The 23,429-nt window shown below is 41.8% G+C and overlaps 1 protein-coding gene across 10 annotated transcripts in view; it reads right to left on the minus strand.

Annotated features, from left to right (window-relative positions):
* The window catches only part of LOC307036399 (uncharacterized protein), a 192,632-nt gene extending 169,665 nt beyond the window's left edge, over positions 1-22,967 (minus strand). For all 10 annotated transcript variants that reach the window (XM_079676669.1, XM_079676671.1, XM_079676667.1 and 7 more), the window contains exons 1-2: positions 22,791-22,967; positions 16,671-16,761 (exon numbers count right to left, since the gene is read on the minus strand). In XM_079676669.1, the coding sequence (XP_079532795.1) occupies positions 16,671-16,761; positions 22,791-22,806 (107 nt within the window). In that variant the 5' untranslated portion in view covers positions 22,807-22,967. The remainder of the gene's footprint in view (positions 1-16,670; positions 16,762-22,790) is intronic.
* Between the last annotated feature and the right edge of the window lie 462 nt (positions 22,968-23,429).

Below are 23,429 nucleotides of genomic sequence, written 5' to 3' on the forward strand. Positions count from 1 at the left end.
CTAAAGCAAAAAGGCTTTTTTTTAAAATACAATCCTTGCTGATTTGGTGATTTCCTGACTTATCCTGTTAAATATTTTCTCATTCCCTTTTCAGAAAAATATGATGAGTCCTAATGACCCATGAACCCCCTGAATGTAACTCGAACAACACAAGGCTCACATTTGTACTATTAAAAGAAATGTATCACCAACTATAAACTGTCTTAGTCATGTTGACTATTTTCTGACATTTCACAGAGCGAGGATTAACCAAAACAAATATACCCTAATGTGTAAGGTTCCAATGTCAAAAAAAATACTGTATGATGTACACTGCAACAAGATTATTAAAACCAACACTGGCATCAACACTAATATCAGATTACTGCTGGACTACTGGGGATAACAACAGTGTAATAATAACACAGTTCATTGCACCTCTCGTGGCAGGCAGCACTAAGACCACAGCATAGATTTTTCACACAGTCTCAAGGTCGCATCGCTGACCAAAACCCATCAACTTCCTGTAAAATGTTACTTCACTAAAGCCATATTTTTCTATTTCTGGGATGGGTCAGGCGGAGATAATCAATACTGTTAATTACGTTTACTGGAGGAGTCACATATAGGCCCGTCAAGTAAGAACTAATGGAAAGATTTATATTTCCCACCATTGAAGTTAAGAAACGGTGGTGTAACTCATCATGTATTAATATATTACTGTATAACATGCTTTCTTATGTATATTAAATCCCACTGGGACATTTGGATCCAATACAGTGTGGGAAGGTGAGCCTCCCCTCAGAGAACATAAGACCAGCCGCGCCCCGCCTCCCAATTATTATTGCTATTATTATTATTATGTTGTTGCTATAATGCAGGGGTATTCAATTGTATTTCAACGAGGTCCAGTAAGAGAACATGTCATTAAACGCTCTGTTTTCGCTGTCTACCTTTCTCTTTTTTGAGCACGCCATTTGAAATGACTCAGACTGTTTCTCTCTTCTTGTCTCGTGACTGTCTCGGTGTGTGTGCAACACACTGAACGTCAACGTCAGCTTTGCCTCCTTATTACAGAGTCTGCGTCTTTGATGTGCACAGGCGGATGATGAGGGGATGCAATGTAGAGAGGAATAAACGCAGATCATCCTCTGGCTGCAGCCTTGACCGGTACTTGCTTTTGATCAAAGGAAGTTATTATTAAAATGTAAATAAAGGGCGGTACTGGCCGTCAGCGAACTGGCTGTCAACGGCTCACATAAAGTTAACTAGCTAGATTTCTAGCGCACCTCACACTTTGAAAACCACACACACACACACACACACACACACACACACACACACACACACACACACACACACACACACACACACACACACACACACACACACACACACACACACACACACACACACACACACACACACACACACACACACACACACACACACACACACACACACACACACACACACACACACACACACACACACACACACACACACACACACTTTGGGGGCCAGCTGCCAGCAAATGAAGGATCTCCCTCCCAATTCACTTGTTATTGTGCTGTCTGGGTGACAAGTATACCTATAGGGTGAGTATTTATTTCCGGAATGTTTTGTTCCGTTTTCCTGCAATGATGAATGTTTCTTTTATAAATCCATCGCCAGGCTTTTTAAACCATAAACAATATTTCTCCAGCCCAGATTCCTTGTGCAGCAGTCTTGGGGAACCTTGAGATTTCCAGGCTCTGATTTAATGGCTCGTAATTCTTGAAAGGCAATCCTTCTTCGCCCTGCGACGCTCAGATGCACCATCCTTCCGGCAGCCCTCCGCGCCCGGCCTCTGCTCCCCTCTGGATCCCCGGGCCGGTCCAAACGCCACTTAAAACTACTCAGCTGGAAACGCCATCATGTCCCCGTTCTGTCACTGGCATTGGATTATCTGCTATGGGCTGACAGGACAGAGCCTCCTGTTACAGTTTGGTTGTAGATGTGAGAGTAATGCTACCGAGAGCCGGGTCAGTCTGGGATCAGAAACACGAGGAGGACGTTGTTTAGATATGCATGTCTCATTCTATGGATATCTTGTATTCACTTCCCCTTGCGAAATGTATGACAAAATATCATCGTTCATAGGTTTAGAGCCTGGTCAATTTGATGATTATAGGGAGGCCCCTCATGCGGACCCAATACAGAAGTTACGTAGAGGCAGAAGTAAAACATTGGTTAAGCTGGAAAAGGATGACCTATAGTTAGTCCCACATAGTTGATTTGGATCAAAAGTAATATAAAGAAATTTCTCAAGATAAAAGTTACTGAGAGTAAACATTGACTTAACCGCTCCCCTGGATATCTCTCGTCGTAGAGGTTAAGCTCATTTTAAAATGGCCAATAAATGTTCCCCAGCAAATCAACTAAGTACAAGGGAGAAACAACAGCAAGTTCAAAAAGCAATCATTTGGCCGGTATCTCTAATGGTGTTGCTTCCTCTCCTCATGTGTAATCCCTGGTTTCTCGCTGTGCCTTCATTAACAATGGATGAATTAATTAGAAACCTTCATAGGATTTCTGCACAGTGAACCCAGGAGATAAAATACATCCTATTCCTCAGACCTGTTCCTTTCCTTCTGCTCTCTTGTTCCGCTCTCTCCTCCCTTTGCTCTTAATTGTATTGTTTGCTTGTTGTGTCGATAGCGGGATTAATTTCACTATAGATCAGGATTATTGACCTTTTCGTCAATGTTATTTCATTTCTGTAAGGTGCTAATTATAGGGAACAGGGGAAAGCAAATTGCACTGTAACTTGTCTCACTTGCTTTCCAATAAAACGGAAAGAAAACAACATGAATTCCCTTTGTGCTGCCCTCCTTGGTAAGGTCAATTCAAACACTACCTCACTGTCTATCTATGGCATCTAGGAAGGATACCAATGTTGGACTTGATTGGTGGACTTTCTGTTTAAAACACTGTTGAATATTCTGACCCATTCCCCTCCACCAAATGCCATTCTTGTCACAGTCACTGCTTTTTGTTCCTCTCACTTCATTTGAGAGAGGGGGAGGGCCCAGTTCATAAACAATTAACCGGCTGGATAAGTGATACACTCAAGCGCTAACAGACCTGAAAAACATTGTGTTATAAATTCTGGTAATTGAGTGGAGGGAGGTGTGCAGCACCCGGCTGGTGGAAGTGAGACGCCGTCAGTTTCTGAAAGATCAGGAGGTCGGTACTTTTGCATCAATTACATCGACTAAAAGGAGAGGGCACCTTTTAAAGTAGAAGGTCATAGTAACGCTATGCAAGTCTTTAAAAAGACAATCAGTCAACAAATCAAAAAAGCTTAACAAGAAGACTAATTTGCCGCTATTATGACCATTTTGTGTACTTCCAAAGGTCTACCAAAGTACAGTGAGCTAAGACCCTCTCATCCACCCTGTTCTCCACCCCTCCCTCCTCCCACAGTCCTCTAATGAACTGAAAGGTCAGAGCACTAATAAAACTATTAGCAGAAATGAATCTCTCAGATGTGTTAATGCACTTTTAATTCCTGTTAGCAAATTTCATCCCCCAGCAGTTTGCTGCCCGCTAATGAGAAATAAAACGCCCCGCTCTAGGGAAGGGGGATGGGGGGGAACGGGTCGATGCTCCGGCTACTCCACACACACACAAGTCATATACACTTACTTTGCACCTTACACACACCCTGGATGTGCTGGATGTTATTCACGGACCGAGGCCTGTTTTCAGCCCTGTGATTCTGCAGGGTTAATTAAAGAGCACATCTCCATCTGTTCTCATCACACACACACACACACACACACACACACACACACACACACACACACACACACACACACACACACACACACACACACACACACACACACACACACACACACACACACACACACACACACACACACACACACACACACACACACACACACACACACACACACACACACACACACACACACACACACACACACACACACACACACACACACACACACACACACACACACACACACACACACACACACACACCTCTTTGTCATCAGTGGAAAGGTGAAATAACTTGACAGTAAGGTGTTCACAGGGACACTGATAAGCATGCTGTGACTTAAAGGACATGCTCTGGCCTCCCACCCCTCCTGTCTCGTGACCTCACTAATGAGGGACAGACAGGGCTTGACCCTGATGTCTAGAAGCCACCAGAGAATATCAAGCCATTGTAGGCGTGACGTTCCCCGTGTTTGTGTAAGTGTGTGTCAGCCCGCTGTCACATGGGACCCTTCAGGGAAGTCTAGGTTTAAAAAGTTATCTGGGCCAACTTGTTCCACTTACAAGGCGCACATGCAAGTGGAAAAGGGAAAGCAACTCACTGCATTAATAAATAATGAATGAATGATTGTTCTTACATGTAGTGGGAAATGTATGGGAGCAGTCAAGAAGTCTGACGTCCAGAATAATAAAAAGTGGGTCAGAAAGGATTTTTTTTTAATAGTCCATAAAATGTCAAAAAAGAATGACAAATGAGCATTACATATCACAAGAGTGCACAATTATGTTAAAATAGCTTTCTTTGTCTAAAAAAGATGTCCATACAAGGGTCAGCAGAATTTTAGTATCAACACTATAAACGTAGTTATAAAAGTACAAATTATAATTGTTCTGTCACTTGAATGATACATTCAGCAAGCGCTTCTGATTTCAGCAGTTTGGGCACTTTATCTACTGTTGGTAAAAGTGACTTTGTAAAAGTGAACTTTTTAACTTTTCGAAATTACTTTCATTCTCCTTTTTGTGACAAATGTTAAAAGGGGAAGCACAGAAAATGTTGTAAAGCAATACAAACCAATTAATTTAAAAAGTAAGAACTATGCTTTAACAATAGGAAGATGACCTCCATCCAAGCGGGCCTCTTATTTCTCCTACAGTGACTGGTCGACAGCAAACTCTGAAAAAACTACAGTGCAGTCCCAAATGTACAAAACACTATCAGTGGGAAGGGGAAAAAAAATAAGCAATAACTGAACTATGTTATTATTCGTAATTTCACATTTGGTACAGCTAATTACACGCACAGAATATGTTTTGTTTAGCTGTAGAGTTGACATACTGTACTTACAGTATAACATTTAATGTATTCTATCCTAAGCTATAAAAGGGGACGCTATCAAAGAAAGAAAAAGATAGAAAAAAAAGCCCCCGAGGGGAGGGGCCGAGACATTCTATTACCATCTGAGCCTTTTAATCAATAAAGAGATAAAAGATATTTTAATCAAAGACATATTTCCTTGTTTGTCTAATGCTTCTGCCGCCGCCGTGCATATAATCTTTAAATGCTGAAAAGGATGCATAATGCTCTTCCAGGGAGCCACTCATCCATATAAACACAAAACAGGAGCAGTCAGCAGAAACACACACCAGCGCACAGACACTCCATAGACGCCAAATTACATTAGGATGGGCATATTAAGGGGAAATTGCATCCTGTAAACTAGAATATTATTTCTACACACAAACACGCTGCTTGCGCACACACCCACACAAACCATTCTTCAACATCATATTCCCCAGCCCTGAGCGCACAATTCAGTAACAGATCCATAAATGTATTGTTTTGTGCAGGTGCATGAACACACACATACACAAACCATAAACACAAAGCATTAGTGTTTGTCGGACATGCAGGCATCCGCTGGCCGTGGCTAAAGCGTTCCAATGAGATTAGAGGGGTAACCGGACCCCTTCCAGGCCCGCTGGACTGAGCTCACACCGGGCTAACAAGTCCAGAGGTGGTGGGCCGGCTGGATCAGGTTCCAGGAGCTAATGGGTCAAATACCAACTGACACCTAATTGAGTGATAAAGAGTGCACATTTAGGTGGGGATGGATGAATGTGTGTCTGTTTGTGTGGGGTTCATTCACCTTTACATTCCAGTATATGAACACGTTTTTAGTCATAAATAACCTAGGTGTGTGTTTGTGTGTTTGTGTGTTTGTGTGTGGTCCCGGCTGGTGCACTACTTAGGGTGCATCAGAGTTTGAACATGTCTGCCGAGCACCGGGGAGCACAGCAGCAGCTCCAGTAATAGTGATTCATGCTTTCCGTCAGGCCCCCTGACAGGCGGGGTTCGATCCCCTGCTCAGCGCGCTGTAGCGGCAGGAACAGCAGCCGAGGCGGGCGCAGGACCACCAACATCATCATAACTGCTGAGGGAGTGTTGGGCTGCTGACATATTGATCCACCCTCAGTTAGGAGATTTGATAGATTGACCTCGGACTCTTGACTTTAAACCGTAAAAGGGAGGAGGGCAAATCGGGAAGTCGGAGAAAACAATCAAGACAAAAGGCTAAAAGAGAGACACCATTGACTGAGAAGGCCATCCAGTGAAGCATGTTTCATTCCAGAGTGCAGCTAATGATTATTTTCATCAGTGATTGATTTGCTCACTTTTCTACAGATAATCCATTCAATTTATAGTCTAAAAAACAGTGGTAAACCGGTATGGCTTTTTAACGGCCAATGCCAATATTTAGAGAGCAGGGTGACTAATAGCGGACATATATATATTGTTATTTTTGAATCAAGTAAAACAGAACAAGTTAATACACAAAACGCTGGACTTTAATAATCATTTATCGAACATTGTGAATGTGGGCATATCTGTGTTTGCACAATCCGTCTGCAGTGCACTTTATTTCATTTTTAATGTATCCACTGACTCAAAAAACGTTACTTTGTCCAAAACGAGTTTTAGAGAGCATCAGCAAAAAGCTACAGTCACTTACCCCCCCCAAATAAATTAATTGACAGAACAGTTTTGTCAATAGACTCTTTAACACCTGAAGTCATGTATAATACTCACTCTTTATACGACCTGCGGCCTTACTGCCACAGCCTCAGTTACATCACATGACCAGAATCTGCATAGAAAGCGAAGAGACAAGATATCCATGAGAAAACATCCCTTACTCCCTTTCCCCACCCCCACAGCCCAAAGCCCAAAGCCCAGCAACTCGTCGGACCATCAGGTTAGGCCTCACCCCAAGGCTCCTTTGGGCCCCGTGGGGCTCAGGGGCCAGGAAGGACCAGAGAGGGTACGGGCTCACACTAACGATGGAGGAAACCGTGTCCAGTCGGCTGGAGCCTGAGACGGAGCAGAAGACCCTGCCCCATTGTTCTGCCAACAGGCTGACAGCCGGTGATTTAGGGCCGGGGCTGCCCAGGAGCGTGAGGGGAGGGACAGGAGCGAGGGAGGTCAGAGAGAGGCTCCACAGGCACCCTTCAACAATCCTACCCGAATCCCTCCATCCATGAGATGGCAGAATGAATCATGGCTGACCCAGCGCGCGGCCTGGACCTGGCCCTCTCTGCCTCTATCTGCCTCTCTCTACCCCCCAATCGACCCCCTCCTCTCCCTGGACAAACATGACAAATCTGGTGTTTATTTACTTAAAAAGACCTGGAGAAAGAGCAAAGGGGGGGCAGATAAAAACTGTGTAAAATCAATACAGAGTTAGTTCCTGCCCTAGTGTTGCTCTTTCCTGTCTGTGCGGCTGCAGAAACCCAGAACTAATAAGGAACCCAGGTGAAGAGGAACGCAGGTGGCGTCAGGAAGAAGCACATAACAGGAGCGAAATGCGGAAAAAGGGCTTTTAGGGAATGAGGAGATGGTACAAATGCAGTAGTACTACAACCTAATTCTATTGACTTTCTATAATGACTTTGTCTATGGATGAGTTACACATGTTGAGCGTTGAATGGGGACATAACAAATAAAACACAACAGCCAAAGTCTAAGCTGTGGATGATGCATGTGCGTAGACGGAGACATGTGAGATATAATTGGTCTCCAAGTTAGAGTCCAGACAGCGGAGCATTGAATCTACAGAGCCTCTGCTCTCGCCACATGACAAGGAGAAAACAGATAAGGCTGGCTCTCAGGGGAGAGGGAGGGTGGCCATCGAGCCAACCCCCTGAAAGGAAATAGCAGCGGCGAGCTGTCAAGGATTCTGTCATATCCTACATCACGTCAGCCGCCCATTTCATCCCATTGCTGGCAATCCATGCACGCTGTTGTGGCCAAGGATGAAAGTGCTGGAAAATGGGAGCCATTGTAAACCATTTTCTGCCCAGGACAACCCCCCCCCCCCCCCCCCGACCACCATCCCCTCCATCTCCACTCCTCTTCTTCCCGACTCCTCTTGAAGACAAATGGGTCCAGGGCAATGACAGAGTGCCTGGTCCACAAATCACCAGCGGCCGGTCTGCTCGTCCACTGCTTCCTCCTCCCCCGCTGCCTCCCTCCTGCACCCAACCTCACCCCTCCCCGTCTGCAGCCCCTCCATTAGTCATGTGCACGCGGGCAGCAGCCAGCAGCCGTAATTAGACAAGGACAAATCGCCAGCCACGGACACGGACTAGTCCGGCCGCTAAATAAGGCCCCGTTTCCATACCGACCGGTGGGCGGCAAGTACGGCCGAGGAGAGAACTGGGGTGTGGGTGACAGAAACTGGAAGAGCTGGGTGCTGCCCAATACACCCTGCCATGCTCCTGACCTGGCCTGGCAACTCATAATCCTACAGGCCCATGGCCCAAACCCACCTCTCACCCATACACCCTGAAACTAAAGACCTACTCACACCACACCCCTCAACCCCATTCCCAGTAGCAAGCTGGTTGTATTCATGCTGGTCTTAGTTCTCCTAGCTCACACTATAGTTTGAAAGGGAACGTCCTATGATACACTTTGTAACTGAGTTTGGAAGGCCATCCTAAACAGTGTTTCCGCCAGACCAGGGCTAAGAGGGCGTCCACCTCGAGAGCGGGGGGGGGACGGGTTGTTTTGAATTTTGACTTGAGCCGTCCCTTATAGATACTGTCGTGAGCCGGATCATTTGGCTCGGCTCTCTTAAAGTGCCGGCTCTTTCGGCTCCCAAACGGCTCTTCATGTTACCACAGTTTACCACGGAGCCTACAGCCCACAGTTTCTCCGGTGCTCGCAGCTCATGCGCGTGCTCCAATTAAAACCCCCCCGCTCATCGCGTCCAAATCGCGCACGTTCCGTGTTGTCCTGTAGCGGTAGGGCTGTGCGATTATGGCAAAAATCATAATCACGATTATTTGGATCAATAATTGATATCACGATTATTTTGACGATTATTCATTGAACTTTAAAACAAATAATATTTTACCAATAAACAAGATCAACAAATATGTTGGAGCGCACTTCCAAAACCATACTAAACATATTAATATGATAAATAAAAATAAATTAGACCAAAATAAATTAAATCAAATATGTTGCAGTGCACTGTCACAACCTACTGAAAACTGTTTTGGTAAAACATATTCAACATATTCCACTCAGTTAAACGTTGAAGGCTGGCCAACCGTCATGGTCCAGAAGTAACAGGAAATAAATGTTGAAGTAGCAGGCACCTTCGATGTCCGGGAAACAATCTTCAACACTCCGAAAATAATCCCACCAGACTCCTTTGCCCCTCCAACAGCGGGATGTCCTTGTCCTTTTTCCTTTTCGTCATTTCAAGCGATAAAAACTCTCGATCTTCTCTCGAATTATTAATATTTTTGGACGCCCTCGGCTCGCGTTCAGGGCGTCCCGAGCTGAATAAGGGCGTCAAATGACGGCAAGACGGCCCCCTGGCGGAAACGCTGATCATAAACATGGGTATTCATTTCATGAATACCAAACTTTTTTAGTTTACACTGCTGAAAGTGTAAAATTCAAGATAGTATTGTATTTCAATACAGACTGTTAACAGAGCCAGACATTCGTCTTTCAAGACACGGACGAGACAGAAACCTCATACAACCCTCCATCACATTCCTGCCAATGCAACACCACTACGTCACTTGTTTTTGTGGTGGTCAAACCGAGTCCATATAAATAAATTAAGTAAACAAAGCAAAGCTGGAGCAATAAAGAGGTTTCAGGGTACATTAGGTGAAACATTAGAAGATGGCATTAGAAAAAATGAGAACCCATAGAATCAGATTACACATGAAGGGAGAAATGGGCAGTCAACAAAATATAAATTACAGCCATGTGAGGCTAGAGCAGTCTGAATCCACAGAGGAGTATCAGTAACAATTGCTTTGGCCAGGTCACAACTGCAACACACTCCCTGGGCAGAAGGGGGTTGACTGCCACACACACACACACACACACACACACACACACACACACAAAACACACACGCACACAGCATGCTCCACCAGAGCAAACCTTATTGATCCGCCTCCTAATTTCATAATTAGTTTTTATTGGATTTCATAATCGTCATCACGACACATCAAAAGAAACTCAAAACCCCAGCAAGATTTTCTGCCCTCCTCAACATAATTTCTTTAAACTGTGAAAAGGAAGCCATGTATTCAATTCCAACTCCCCAGCTGTGAGAGCGACCCTTTTTTTTCCCCCCTTTAAACTTCCCTACTAAAACTCCTTGGACAGCAAACACTGCACAAACACACCATTTCTCCCATGTGCAGTAACTGATGTTTAGCATTGCACATTTTCTGCATGATCTGCTGCTATTTGTCACACTTCTGCTCACTCCTCAGTCGCCTCTCACTTGTAGCACTTGTTAAACACACTGCAGCATGAGCAGCAGAAAAATGTGGGACTAAAGGAAAAAACACTTGTCCTTTACTGACACTGATTCTGGTCATAGGTCGTTTAGTATTTCAAATGGCCTTTCCTTAGTCTTTCAGAGCCAATGTAACCTCCTTGTCATGGAAATGAGGATTTTTCACCACACCCTCACTGAGACTGCCTTTGTAGCCAGTTGGCATTTTCGTTCAACACAGGAAATGTCTTTTTGAATCCTGTGAGTAGCTGCTCACACATCAACATGCTGAAAGATTGAAAGTCCAGCAGCAACCACAACTTTCCAGGAACTACAGCAGCTGGCCAGTGGTTTGTACACGTTTGAAGGTTTTTGCAGGGTTATGTATGCAATGTTGAAATATATATTGAGTACAGAACGCAGACTGGTCCAGAGGGGGTTCAAAGACAAAGCCCATCTAATGTCCTCATTCACACTTGAGGACAGTTAGCCCGCTGACATCTGTTTATGAAAAAGTAAATTAATACAAAAACAATAGAGGAACATTTCAGATTACTGGAATGAATGTCCCTTTGGACCACAGGCCTCAACTTCTCTATTAGCACCTCCGCTATCATAACTGTTCCAGAGAATCCTTATTGCACCATCTGGTGTGCAATAAATGAGGAGAAAAGTCGAATGGAATTGGAGGAGAGTTAGAAAAATGTGGTCTGTATCGAGATATCCTGTCTATTACCACCACTGCTCCAATGCTAAAGCACAAGTTAGAAGCTGGAATGACTTGATGCACTCGTTAATGGCGACTGCCAGATGTTAATCAGCCACAACAACTAATTTCCCAGTTTTTTCCCTTTGTTATGGCCCATTTTGAGACAAAACCTCTGGCATGATGACACAAACACAGCAGCTTTTAAATGAGGGCAGATGAAGATAAAGAGAGAAGGAAATTGAGAGATGTCGCAGGATTCTTATTGTTATTGACAGCAGAGAACCATTAATAGTTGCTGATGCAAACCCAAAAACTTCCAAACAAATGTTTTGTTGATTCATATTTAATTCAAACTACTTTGCTATGATCTCAATATCCCATAATGAAAGAAGGAAAAATATGTATTTGAACTACTTAACATAATTTCTTAGCAGAAGTCACTAAGACAGCAGAGTTTAGAAAGTTACACAAAGCACTGAGGCGTGAAGTCTAATGAGTTCAGAGGAACTCCAACAGAATACCGTTTTCAATGAGAACTGATATCCAGCCTGTGGACCCTTTACGAGTGTGAACCCACCCATCTCCTCCTTTCCAATCGATCCCTCTATAAAAGGCTAAACTGGCCCAGATTTTTTTTTAAAAGACTACCACTGCATCCATTGATCAAATAAGACATTTAAGATCGCTAAATGACAAAACATGTAAGAAGAAATGACTTATAAAGTCATTTCTTCTTACAAACTGTCAAAATAAGTTTTTTTTTTTAAATAGACCATTTATCTAATGCGTTTTACAATAATTTACTCATTCACTCAAGGCAGACAACATCGTCTGGTATCAAGGGAGACTCATGTGGATTTAGGGAAAGACAAACTAAACTAAATGCAGAGGGATTCCTTGGAAATAAAACTGCTCATAGTACATGTAGCTTTAGAGCTATACGACACAGCTTTGGTCAAGCAGGCAAAAACCCAGACTTGAACCCAGCTGAAAATACAAAAATCTTTGAAGAAATGCCATTTAATAACACTTCCCCGTCAATGTGACACAGACTAAGAGAATCTGCTTGGAGTGAAGTGGAGAAACTCTAGAAATCCATGTGTGTAATGCAGGGAGCTGGCAAATCTAATAAAGACCTGAAGGTGTAGCTTCTACAAAGTAGTGAATAAAGGACTTAAATGCCACTGTAAACGAGGCAGTCCGTCACTGTGCCAGACACATCAAACCTACGTATAGATTGGAAAAAAGTACTTACATTTCATATAAATCAAAGCATGTGGGAAATAAAGAGCAAAGTTTCTCCGACGCTTTCCATCCCTGAAGTTCTCTCATCTTATTCTCCCTCTTCAACAGATCTATATATTGCAGGTAAGTCCAACCTGAGGGGCCTCTCAGTGACCCCACCAAGTTCATCACACCAACCCCTGCTCATACCGAGGTGTGGGCACAGGACAGCAGAACAAGCTTAAATCCCAGTGAAGATGTTTTTGGCCTTGATCACCGTGCCCATCGATCCCTGGCTGATTCCCACTCAGATACGTCTTATTTTATTAGTGGCTTCAGCCTTCTGCCGCCCCATTCCGCTGTGATCAATACCAACATGTGGACGGCCCATATTTTTCTCACTTTTAGTGCCTTAACGCTGTTTAACCGTGTCACCTGATAAACGACAGGCCCTCCCCAAACACTGATTTCCTATTGATTTCTCCTTCATTCAGCCATCCCTCCCTTCGTCACTCTCCCATTGTTTTTATCTCCAGTTATCTCCTCTCTCCTCCCTCTATACCTTAACCCCCACCAGACTTAAGCAGAGGATAGACCTGCCAGACACCTTTTAACCAATTCAACCACAGACACCCAACTCAGCTTAGGGCAAGCGAAAGAGACTTTAACGAGAGCAGGACATTTTCAAATAACCCTTTGGCATGTAAGACGGGCATTGAGTCAAACCTGGGGAGCTTTTTTCTAAAAGTGAGGTTTGTGTTTGTCATTTTCCATCATTACCCACCAAACAGCCCGCACACAAACAGTGGTCGAGACCTATCTGTGTGCATGCAGGCATTAACAGAGCAGGATCCAGTGAGCACCATGCAACAGATGCTATAACAACCTGGAAGGAGACAGCTCCATCCATCACCCGCTGAAGTCCTGATGATCAGAGCAGGGTTTGGACTGGAGGAGGATGCACAGCAGGGCAACACACAATCCACTTAAAGGCTTTCTATTGGGCTATAGCTGTATAAACACATTTCATATGTTCCGTAGAAGGCAAATAAAAACGAACAGCAGTGACGAGGAAATAAGATTAGGACTGAAACCAAATGGGAAAACAATATGTTGTGGACATTAGAGATAAAAAATAAACTGCATCTCAATATTGGAGAAACCAATTACAAAAAGGAAGGATCGAACCGGTATCTGCCTGCTCGTTTTCTCTCCTCAGACTGTACATTATTTATGCAAAATTAAACCTGCTCCTATTCCTGCTTAGTCTGGCTCATCCTCAGTTACCTCTTAATTGATCTCTCATCTAAGGCACTTGTGTAAATCCAGTCTGCTCCTCCCAGCCATTAATGTCATTAAATATGGCTCCCTTATAACCAGATACTCTGAAGATGTCTGGATCAGCTGTGGTTGGAGTTCATTTTCTAATTCACAGGACAATGCAATGATCTTATCGCTGTGAAACCCCTGTGTTTACGTCTTATTGTAATTCCCTGTGTGTTGTTTGCAGTAAACACATTACTTACAACTTTGCTGTTAACATTTGTAACTGCCCATAAGAGAAGAAAGGAACAAAAAGATTCAAAGACAAATGGTACTCTCTGGAAATCTGGGGAATTTCAGGTCTATGCATTAAGTCTGAATAAGCCAGATAATAAACTGACACCATGAGCATCTGTTAAGGAATCCGATAACATGACCTGGCATCTTTTATTAGGCCTCTCACCCTTTAACAATGGGTTAAGTGATAAATTGACATTTACAGCACAGCCTGCCAAGTACACTGGGTACAGAGCACACTGAGAAACTGACCGTGAAGTAATAACGAGCGAGTGGGCAAGAGCAGAGATTCTTTATTAACACGAGGGGAGAGGAGTTGAAGGGGTTGTGGGCTAGGAACGGTTTCTTGAACAAAACTCCCGTGCTTTAACAGCAACCCCCCCACCCACCCCTCTATCAGGGCTGCAGCCATGGGAGAGCTTGAGCACCAGCTAGTGGTAGTGGAGTTACCCTGCCAAGACTCCCCACACCAAACACATTAATCATGACCAGGGGAGTGTAAAATTCAATCGGCTCCTTCCATCCATTTCATGTGAAGCAGACTGAAGGCCGGCCTTGTAGTGCCTGAGAAAGGAAGGATGAAAAAAAAGGGAGAAAAAAGGAAGAGGAGCTCCCTACACTTCATCAGAACCCCTACTTCATAACAAATGGAGTGTCTCTCCGGCAGAGGAGTGCCATCAGAAACACGCGTTCTCTCTATCCATTTAATTCCGGCAGAGGAGGAAGGGTCAGGGAGGGAGCAGTGGGAGCGCGTTCTGCTCCTCGCTTGCCGCTTCCCCAGTCACACAGTAAACTACCTTTTAGGAATTGTTTCTCAATAAGAAATGATCAGTCCATTTATCTGCACCAGGCGGGCCTGTCTCCTCACCCAGACCTCCAATATCTTTCGTTTGACCTGATCAGGGCTATAAACTAGACCGAGACACTTTCAATTTGTCACCCGAGGAGGCCTCTGCGAGTCCCATGCTACTGATTGCATCCTCCCTCCCAAATGTAAAAATTCCTCCCATGCTTGAAATCTCTCAGATTCTTTTTTCAATGCATACAGCTCCTTGGAAGTAGAGCCTCCTGTTGCCATGCTACAATAAAAGGTTGTGTGAAATAATCACATCCACACACCATGTACAGAATGTAGTGTCTGTGGGGCTAAAGAATATAGCCAGGACAAAAAGGCAATTTGTAACATGATTTAAAAAAAATAATGAATCACTCATGATACTGATTAACTACAAATTTACTTTTTTTGTATTTATTACAGGGTTCATACACTTTTTCACCAATGATTTTCAATGACTTGTCCATGACCATTACCTAATTTTCCATGACCAAAGAAATTACTCTCTCAGCGGTACCACTGAAACATTTTTATTTTAACATGGTAAGCTGGACAATAAGGTCTGCATTGGAAAACATGTTGTGCCTATCTAAAAAAAATCAAATACTAGGCGTACTAGCTCCTACAGACTAAAGCCACTGGAGACTAGAGGGCGTGATTGTAAAAATCTCTCAGCAGCAAAATACCTCGTCAGTTAAATGCCATTTTACATTTCATTACTATACGATACAGTATTTATTATCGTTACAGTATTACTATCTTGGCGATTAGATAAAATATAAATTATATTTGATGCTTGGGTTACAATTCCATGCCTTTTCCAAAACTTTGGGAAAAATATTATTTCCATAACTTTTCCAGGGCCTGGAATTTGCATTTTGAATTTCCATGACCTTTCCAGGTTTTTAATGACCGTAGGAACCCTGTTATTAATATAGTATTCTGAATAAAAGAAGAATAATCTTTTTAAATAGAGCAGTGCCCTTGCATGTTTATATATTCTCATCACTTGTCACTTTGCTATGCTTCTGAATGAGAATTGCTTTAGCATAAAATAACAAGATGGGAATTTTGGATTTAGGCTCATTCAGATAATAAAACACATGACAAATCAACATGCTTTATCACATCAAAGCCAAATTCACATAATAAAAATGTGTATTTCATATCTATATTGCCATAAATCAGTCCTGCTTGCTTTTTTCAACATTGCCCAAAGTGGTCAATACAACTACCAATGTAAAAGGGTCATCAAAGTTGCATGGTCTCATGCAGTCATATTGCAAAATTCTACACAAACATCACGTGGGATGTAACGAGTATAAGTCAGAGACACCATGAACCCTTTCAACAAACACCACCATCAAAAACTGGGGAAAAGCACTTATTACTGGTTGTTCATTGAAGGGGAAATATTAACCACACTGTTTCCTTTCAAAACATCTACAAACTTTGAACAGGGGGTAATTACAAGTCACACACCACTTGCTTTCCCATCAAACCCTTTAAAACAGTTAAACATTCTTTGAATTGGATGGAACATGTCAATGATTTTTTGACAGCACTGAAATATGGTGAGGAACACTCAACCACGTATATGCAGCCTGTTCAAACTGCTGCCTCGTCTGAGTCACATGCACGCGATTAATCACTGATGCCTCCGGCTGTCACTTCGCACGTATGTAGTTACACAACACTAATGGGCAACTGAGTGGAACTGAAAAACACATGAAGAAATCGGCCTTTCTTCTCTTACTTGTTTCCGTTCTCTTTGAAGACATCAGGTGGGGAACGGCCTCCTTCCTCTCTGATGACTCGGCGTTGCAGCGTTGCTTCATTCAGGATACCTGAAATACAGGATATATAAGAAGCATAAGAAAAATAGTAATCTGAGAAACTGTCAATAATCACACCATGTTATAGGCCGTTGACAGATGACATCATTTAGTGTTTTAAAGTATTTTGGAAGAGATTCAACAGTTCTTGTGACACAGTTGGGATTTATTGCATCACTGACGAGCTTTAACAATAGGACGTGAAACTTTAGGTTGCTAACAACTTGGAGGTCCAGTCTAAAAATTGTTTGTAAGTAATATTTAGATCTGATTTATCAATAACGCTGTCCAAATGCACCCCATATTACAATAATAAAATAATATTAACCATATTTTTACGGCAAAAAATGTCTCCGTTGGTTCTCTTTATGTCGCAAATACACACAAGTACACAAACTTATAGTCACAAAATAAACGTGGCTCGCCTTCACTAGTAATGCAAAATTTTAAAAAAATGATACAGTAAGTCCAATAAAAGGTGTTGTACTAAACAACATTCAGATCTTTTCTTCCCCTGTTTATTCATTTCTGTGGCACTGCGCTTGATTTTCTTTTCTTATCTTACTGATGAATGTTTGTTTGATAAATGGCTTTAATGTAAATACTTTTTTAAGCTTTGCTGAAGTTACTAATTTATATTTGTTTAACTTTAGCAACCAAAGAAAGGCTACCACTATCTTGAAGCTAATCTCGTTAGGTTTATGGGTTTTAGTTTGACTTTTTTTTCTACACACACAAACCATTTCTAACTTAAAAGATAAAATCAATTACACAAAACTCTCATTCTTCTTGGCAATTTATCACCATGGACAATGTACACTGTTCAAAATGAAAGAGGATTAAAAACACAGAAGTAGTAGCTGCCAAAAGGGACAACATGACCAGACAACAACTGTCTGCAGTTACCCAAACCTGTTTACTCAAGTTAGTCAGTAAACTGTCAAGAAAACTGTGTATTAAATGATTTACATTTTGCACATGATATTTAGGTAACGTGGATATTCAGTCATAATTGACTAATGTAGGTGCTTCACTTTGCATTGTTTTTAATTGATGCAGCTAATGCCTAATTACTGAGTTTAATTGGGTAGTAACTAATAGCCATTACTGACTAATTGACTCGAGAGGCAAACCATTATTTCAGATGTGACATGTTGAATATTAAAGATATTTGAACTGTTAATAAGCCATATTTTTAACTGAGTGGTTACTCTTTCTGTCATTTTCTATGTGAGAAGCAACCAGCCCAACACTACACACCAGTCCATACTCAACTCATGTAACCTAAAGATAAACTAGCAGTCATAGCACTGGGATGATGTGCACTCAGGGCCGTGGGAAGTAGGGGTGCTGAGGGTGCTGCAGCACCCCCTGGTGGAGGACAGGGGATCTGCACTTCCACAAGATTAAATACAAATATAATTTAAAAAAAAAAGAATTTTCAGCCTTGACGTAACAACATTCATAATTAAGTAAAGATAACACCCTTTTCACCCCGGTTACATTTTCCATTTGCCCCGTACGATGGGCGCTGTAAGTGATGAAAGTGGGGGATGTTGGCTTATCAGGCGCCCGCAGCTCACAGCCCGCGTGAGAGAGAGATAGATAGATAGAGAGAGGGGGTGCACCTGTACCGGCGGGGAATGTTGTTAGCTTCTGCTGCGCTAACGGATAAAAGAAGCTCTTTCTACAATAATGTGGAGGGAGAGTTCTGTCCTGTCAGACTGAGAGGTTCAGTGAGGTAAAGGACTCTTGAGTGTTTAGATATTTCACTTTAGTCTAAGTTATCTCAGTGGGTCTCAAACGTTTTGATCACAATTTATGTAAACAAATATTTCCAAGGCACTCCCTTATAATTATTAGGATAAATAAAAACAGGTTTGAAATCATTCCAATGTATACTATAGGACAGTAAACCAAAAATATCGTTTAAAACTGGAGAGATTTAAAAATATGCATAAATAAATAAATGTTAACTGATAAAATAAGATATAAATGAACCACAAAAATAAAACAAGTTAGCCTACATTTATTTGTTATTGGCTATGGTAGGTTATCGGTTATGTTCACATACTTATTTGATTATTAAAAGGCAAACCGATCTTTTTCATATGGGTGTTTAGAGTTGTATCCCCTAGATCAGTCTCTAGTAATTGGGCGCTCAAAGTGCACCAGATTGAAGCATTTTACTTTAAAATGTTAAAAACAATCTTCCCGGGGGGGCACCCCCGGACCCCCCTAGAGGATGTGAATTCCAGCCCCCAATTAAAACATGTTCAATTTTCATGCAATACTAAATAGTATACATTTGAAGCCTTTTTATATTGCTGTCCACGATGTCAATATGTTTCTCTGTTTGTAGCTTTTGTAGAGGTTTTTCATTGCCAGCTAAAATCTTGCCTATAGGGCAGCAAATTGGTCAAAACCGGCCCTGGTGTCATCCCCACAGCACCCCCCATTTGAAACATGTTCCCACGGCTATGTGTGCACTACTCATCTTTTCCTATCCGTGTAATTGTCCCAGAGAACACTGCATCTTCCTAATACTAACACAAACATATCATTGAGATTTCTGCTTATAGACCTTGGGAAATGCATTCAGTTTGCAAAGGAAAACAACTGCAGGACACACACCGAGAACTGAACTGATTCATTAGTGAAGCATCTGTTTGTGCCAACGGCCAGACAGGGAAAATGCAACCCTCTAAGTTAATTCTTTTTTCTGAAGCTACCAGCCATATCTTCAGGGGCAGTCCTCCCTCCCTACACCTTTTGTTAAGGTCTAAATGTTAAATGTGTAGGTCAGTGATGTAAGAATAAACTGTACCACTGAGCCAAAGACAAAGGGTAAAAGCGAGTAACCGCAAACTAAGAGAGCTACACAATATAGAGCTTTTATCCAAAGCACTTTAGTCACACACACACAAGAATTGCAGTGAGCTAATATAAATTGCTATCACAGTATAGAAAAATAAACTCATAGCCAACAACATATTGATTGTAATGATGTGTTTGCAAAATCCAGTTCCTGAGAATGACAGTAGTTTGGGAAAGTTGTTAAGGAAAGAAGATGGATAAGAAGCCAGTTTTAAAATATAAAGTTTGAGACACAAATGATAAACTCAGCTGGGACAAGTAGCCCTTTGCAATACAAAAACATTTGTGTTGTTACGGATTACAAGACAACAACAGCCTCTATATGTTTAAACAGACCAAAACAAATATGGTTGCAGAGAAAAATCATGATATAAGTGACTTTGACCCTGTAATTGTGGGAGGCTACAGAGTTTAGCAGTAGCCTTTTGGCTAAAGTCTACGGTAGCCGATTAGCCTAAGCGCAGAGGTGCCCAGTACGTCGAACGCGGGGGCAATGCTGGTAGATCGCGAGTCATTCATAAATTAAAAAAAATCCAGCTCCGTTAAAATAGACAAAACAGGTTTTGATCCCTCCTCCTTTGGCCTCCCTGCCACTTAATTCAGGAGTTGACTTGATTGACAGAAAAAGCGACCTATTGCTTTCCAGTCTGTTAACACAGAATGCAAAGCGACATAGCCGTGGGAACATGTTTCAAATGGGGGGTGCTGTGGGGATGACACCAGGGCTGGTTCTGACCAATGTGCTGCCCTATAGGCAAGATTTTAGCTGGCAATGAAAAACCTCTACAAAAGACCAATACACTACAAAAAGAGAAACATATTGACATGGTGGACAGCTTATATAACAAGGCTTCAAATTTATTTAGTGTTATAACATGTTTTAATTGGAGGGGTGAACTTCACATCCTCTAGGGGGGTCCGGGGGTTTTCCCCCGGGAAGATTTCTTTAACATTTTAAAGTCAAATGCTTCAATCTGGTGCACTTTGAGCGCCCAATTACTAGACTGATCTAGAGGGTACAACAGATCGGTTTGCATTTTATTAATCAAATAAGTATGTGAACATTTCCAATAACCTACCATAGCCAATAACAAATAAATGTAACTTATTTTATTTGTATTGTTCATTCATATCTTATTTTACCAGTTAACATTTATTTATTTATGCATATTTTTAAATCTCTCCAGTTTTAAACGATATTTTTGGTTTACTGTCCTATAGTATACATTGGAATGATTTCAAACCTGTTTTGATTTATCCTAATAATTATAAAGGTGTACCTTGGAAATATTTGTTTACATAAAATGTGATCAAAACGTTTGAGACTCACTGAGATAGACTCACTGAGATAACGTATCCCCGCGGTATCCCCTCTCTCTATCTCTCTCACTTTGGCTGTGAGTTGCGGGCGCCTGCTAAGCCAACATCCCTCACTTTCATCACTACAGCGCCCATCGTACAGGGCAAATGGAAAATGTAACCGGGTTGAAAAAAGGGTGTTATCTTTACTTAATTATGAATGTTGTTACATCAAGGCTGAAAATTCGTTTTTTTTTGGTATTATATCTTGTGGAAGTGCAGATCCCCTGTCCTCCACCAGGGGGTGCTGCAGCACCCTCAGCACCCCTACTTCCCACGGCCCTGCAAAGCGATACAAAATCAGTCAAGTGCCGGGAGAGACAAACAACAAAATGAGTGCGGGAACGAGCGAAAAAAACCTAAAGACATACCACTTCCACACAGAATGGGAGGGAGAATCTTTTTTTGTGATGTCACATTCAAAGGTTATTTGCCTTATTTGTAAAGCAAGCGTCGCTCTGCCAAAGAAAGGTAACGTGGAGAGGCATTATCGGAGTGTTCACAAGGCATATGACAGCGACTTCCCTCCGAGTAGCGAGTTGAGAAAGAGAAAGGTCATGTATTATTGCTACACAAACATTATCTCTTAGCCTTAGTGTCGCCAACTCTTTTCTAACATGCAAAAAGACGTATTTTCTATCTTTCCAATCCAGAAGAGATCTCTCTCTCCCCCGTCTGTTTGCAAGGGGGCGGGGCAGTTTACACACACGCATCTGCTACATGCAGCAACACACGGAGGAGATGGTGGAGAGAAGCGCTCCAAGGTGTGGTTACATGTTACCCGTCTTGAGGTGGACAATGCTCGTCACCAAAAGTGTTTAGCATGTAAGGGCGGTAACACGAGCAATTTGTCTAAACATTTAGCAAAAGTGCACCACATTCAGACGGAGGAATGCACCGGGTTCGACTGTCTTTCGAGTAGCTCTGTAGCCCCATCCACGAGTAACGTTTCCACGTCAGGTGTTATGTATGCTAGCAGCAACACACGGAGTTAACTACATTATACAAACATGGGTTAATGATTAGAGGTAACTGAGTTATTTATTTTGTTAAAGTTTCAGCTATTCTGTTTCCAGTTCTGTCATCAGATTATTTAATAAGATTTGTTAAAACATTGTTGTTTCTTTTGATGTGAAATATTATTTATTTAATTCAAATAAAAAGCAATGTTAATTTTGTTCACAATTTGTTAAGTTAATTTAATAATATGTATTTTTGAATCAAGTATTAATCTTTATTGTCTTCATTGTTAGTTTCCACATGCCTAAAACAACCTCAAACTAAATCTAAAAGTTGATGGCTAAATAAGAGCGTTTGAGAAATTGTGCAAGGCACACAGTAGTAGTCCGAATAGTCGATTAATCGTTTCATTAATCTATAGATTAATCGATAATCAAATTAGTCGTTTGTTGCAGCCCTATTGTAGTTATCCCATGTAAAAATAAAACGTGTTATTCAGCAACCCTTGCAATTTGGGTTTTTATTTTTGGTTGGTAGACCTCGGTTAGCTGGTCATTTCAAAAGTAGCTCACCAGCCAAAAAAGTGTGGGCACCCCTGGCCTAAGGCATGCTGTATGCTGCCAACAGGAACATGTATTGACATTCAAGCTACTGTTTCATCATATTTTACATGAAAAATAGTGGCATTTTGTCTTATTTTCATAAATTCAACATTAGCTAGGTAAATGCAAACAAACAGCAGCCATTTTAAATTGGCTAACCATAACGTTTGGCTAGTAGCTAATGGGCTGACCAGTGCACATGGAAAGAAAACATGTCAGTTCAATAAATGTTTGTAAACAAACCTTTTGGACTTCCCATAACACATTGGAGGTTTATCTTCGTCGAAAAATCCTTTCATGTAACCGGTAGGTGCAAACTAACATGACGCAAAATTAAATTATGATAACATAAACAACCAGACATTAATCCCACACGACACTCAGGTGATAGGAAAGCATCTTGGGTAGTACGCAGGTATGGTCAAATTGCCGCCTTTTTTTCTTCTTTAAACTCTGCTTTTGAGCCATAGTGAGCTCAGTGCTTCCATTGAGGGCTGAAAGGTGAACTACAGCTGCTGAGTAGATGAGAGCTTCACCTGCCCTCTAGTGGATTCTTTGAAATTGTTAACTACCATGTAAACATAATATAGTTCGGAATAATTTAAGGTGTATATTTTTATTCCATCTCTCTTAGACCCAAGTTGGGCCAAGAATACAGCAGACACTTTTTAATTATTGCTTTTACCGATGGAATTAAGTTTTGAACATTTACTAGTAAGTAATGACTGTAGCCCACAGAAGTACAATTTTGAGGAGGCCCGCTTTTACCTTACTTAAATGTTTTAATTGTATGCTACTCTATACTCCAATACGTTTAAGAGAACATATTGTAGGGTACATTTTACCATACAACATTCATTTGATAACTCAAAGTTATTAACT

This window comes from Notothenia rossii (assembly GCF_949606895.1).
Source record: "Notothenia rossii genome assembly, chromosome: 4".
NCBI classification, from domain to species: domain Eukaryota; kingdom Metazoa; phylum Chordata; class Actinopteri; order Perciformes; family Nototheniidae; genus Notothenia; species Notothenia rossii.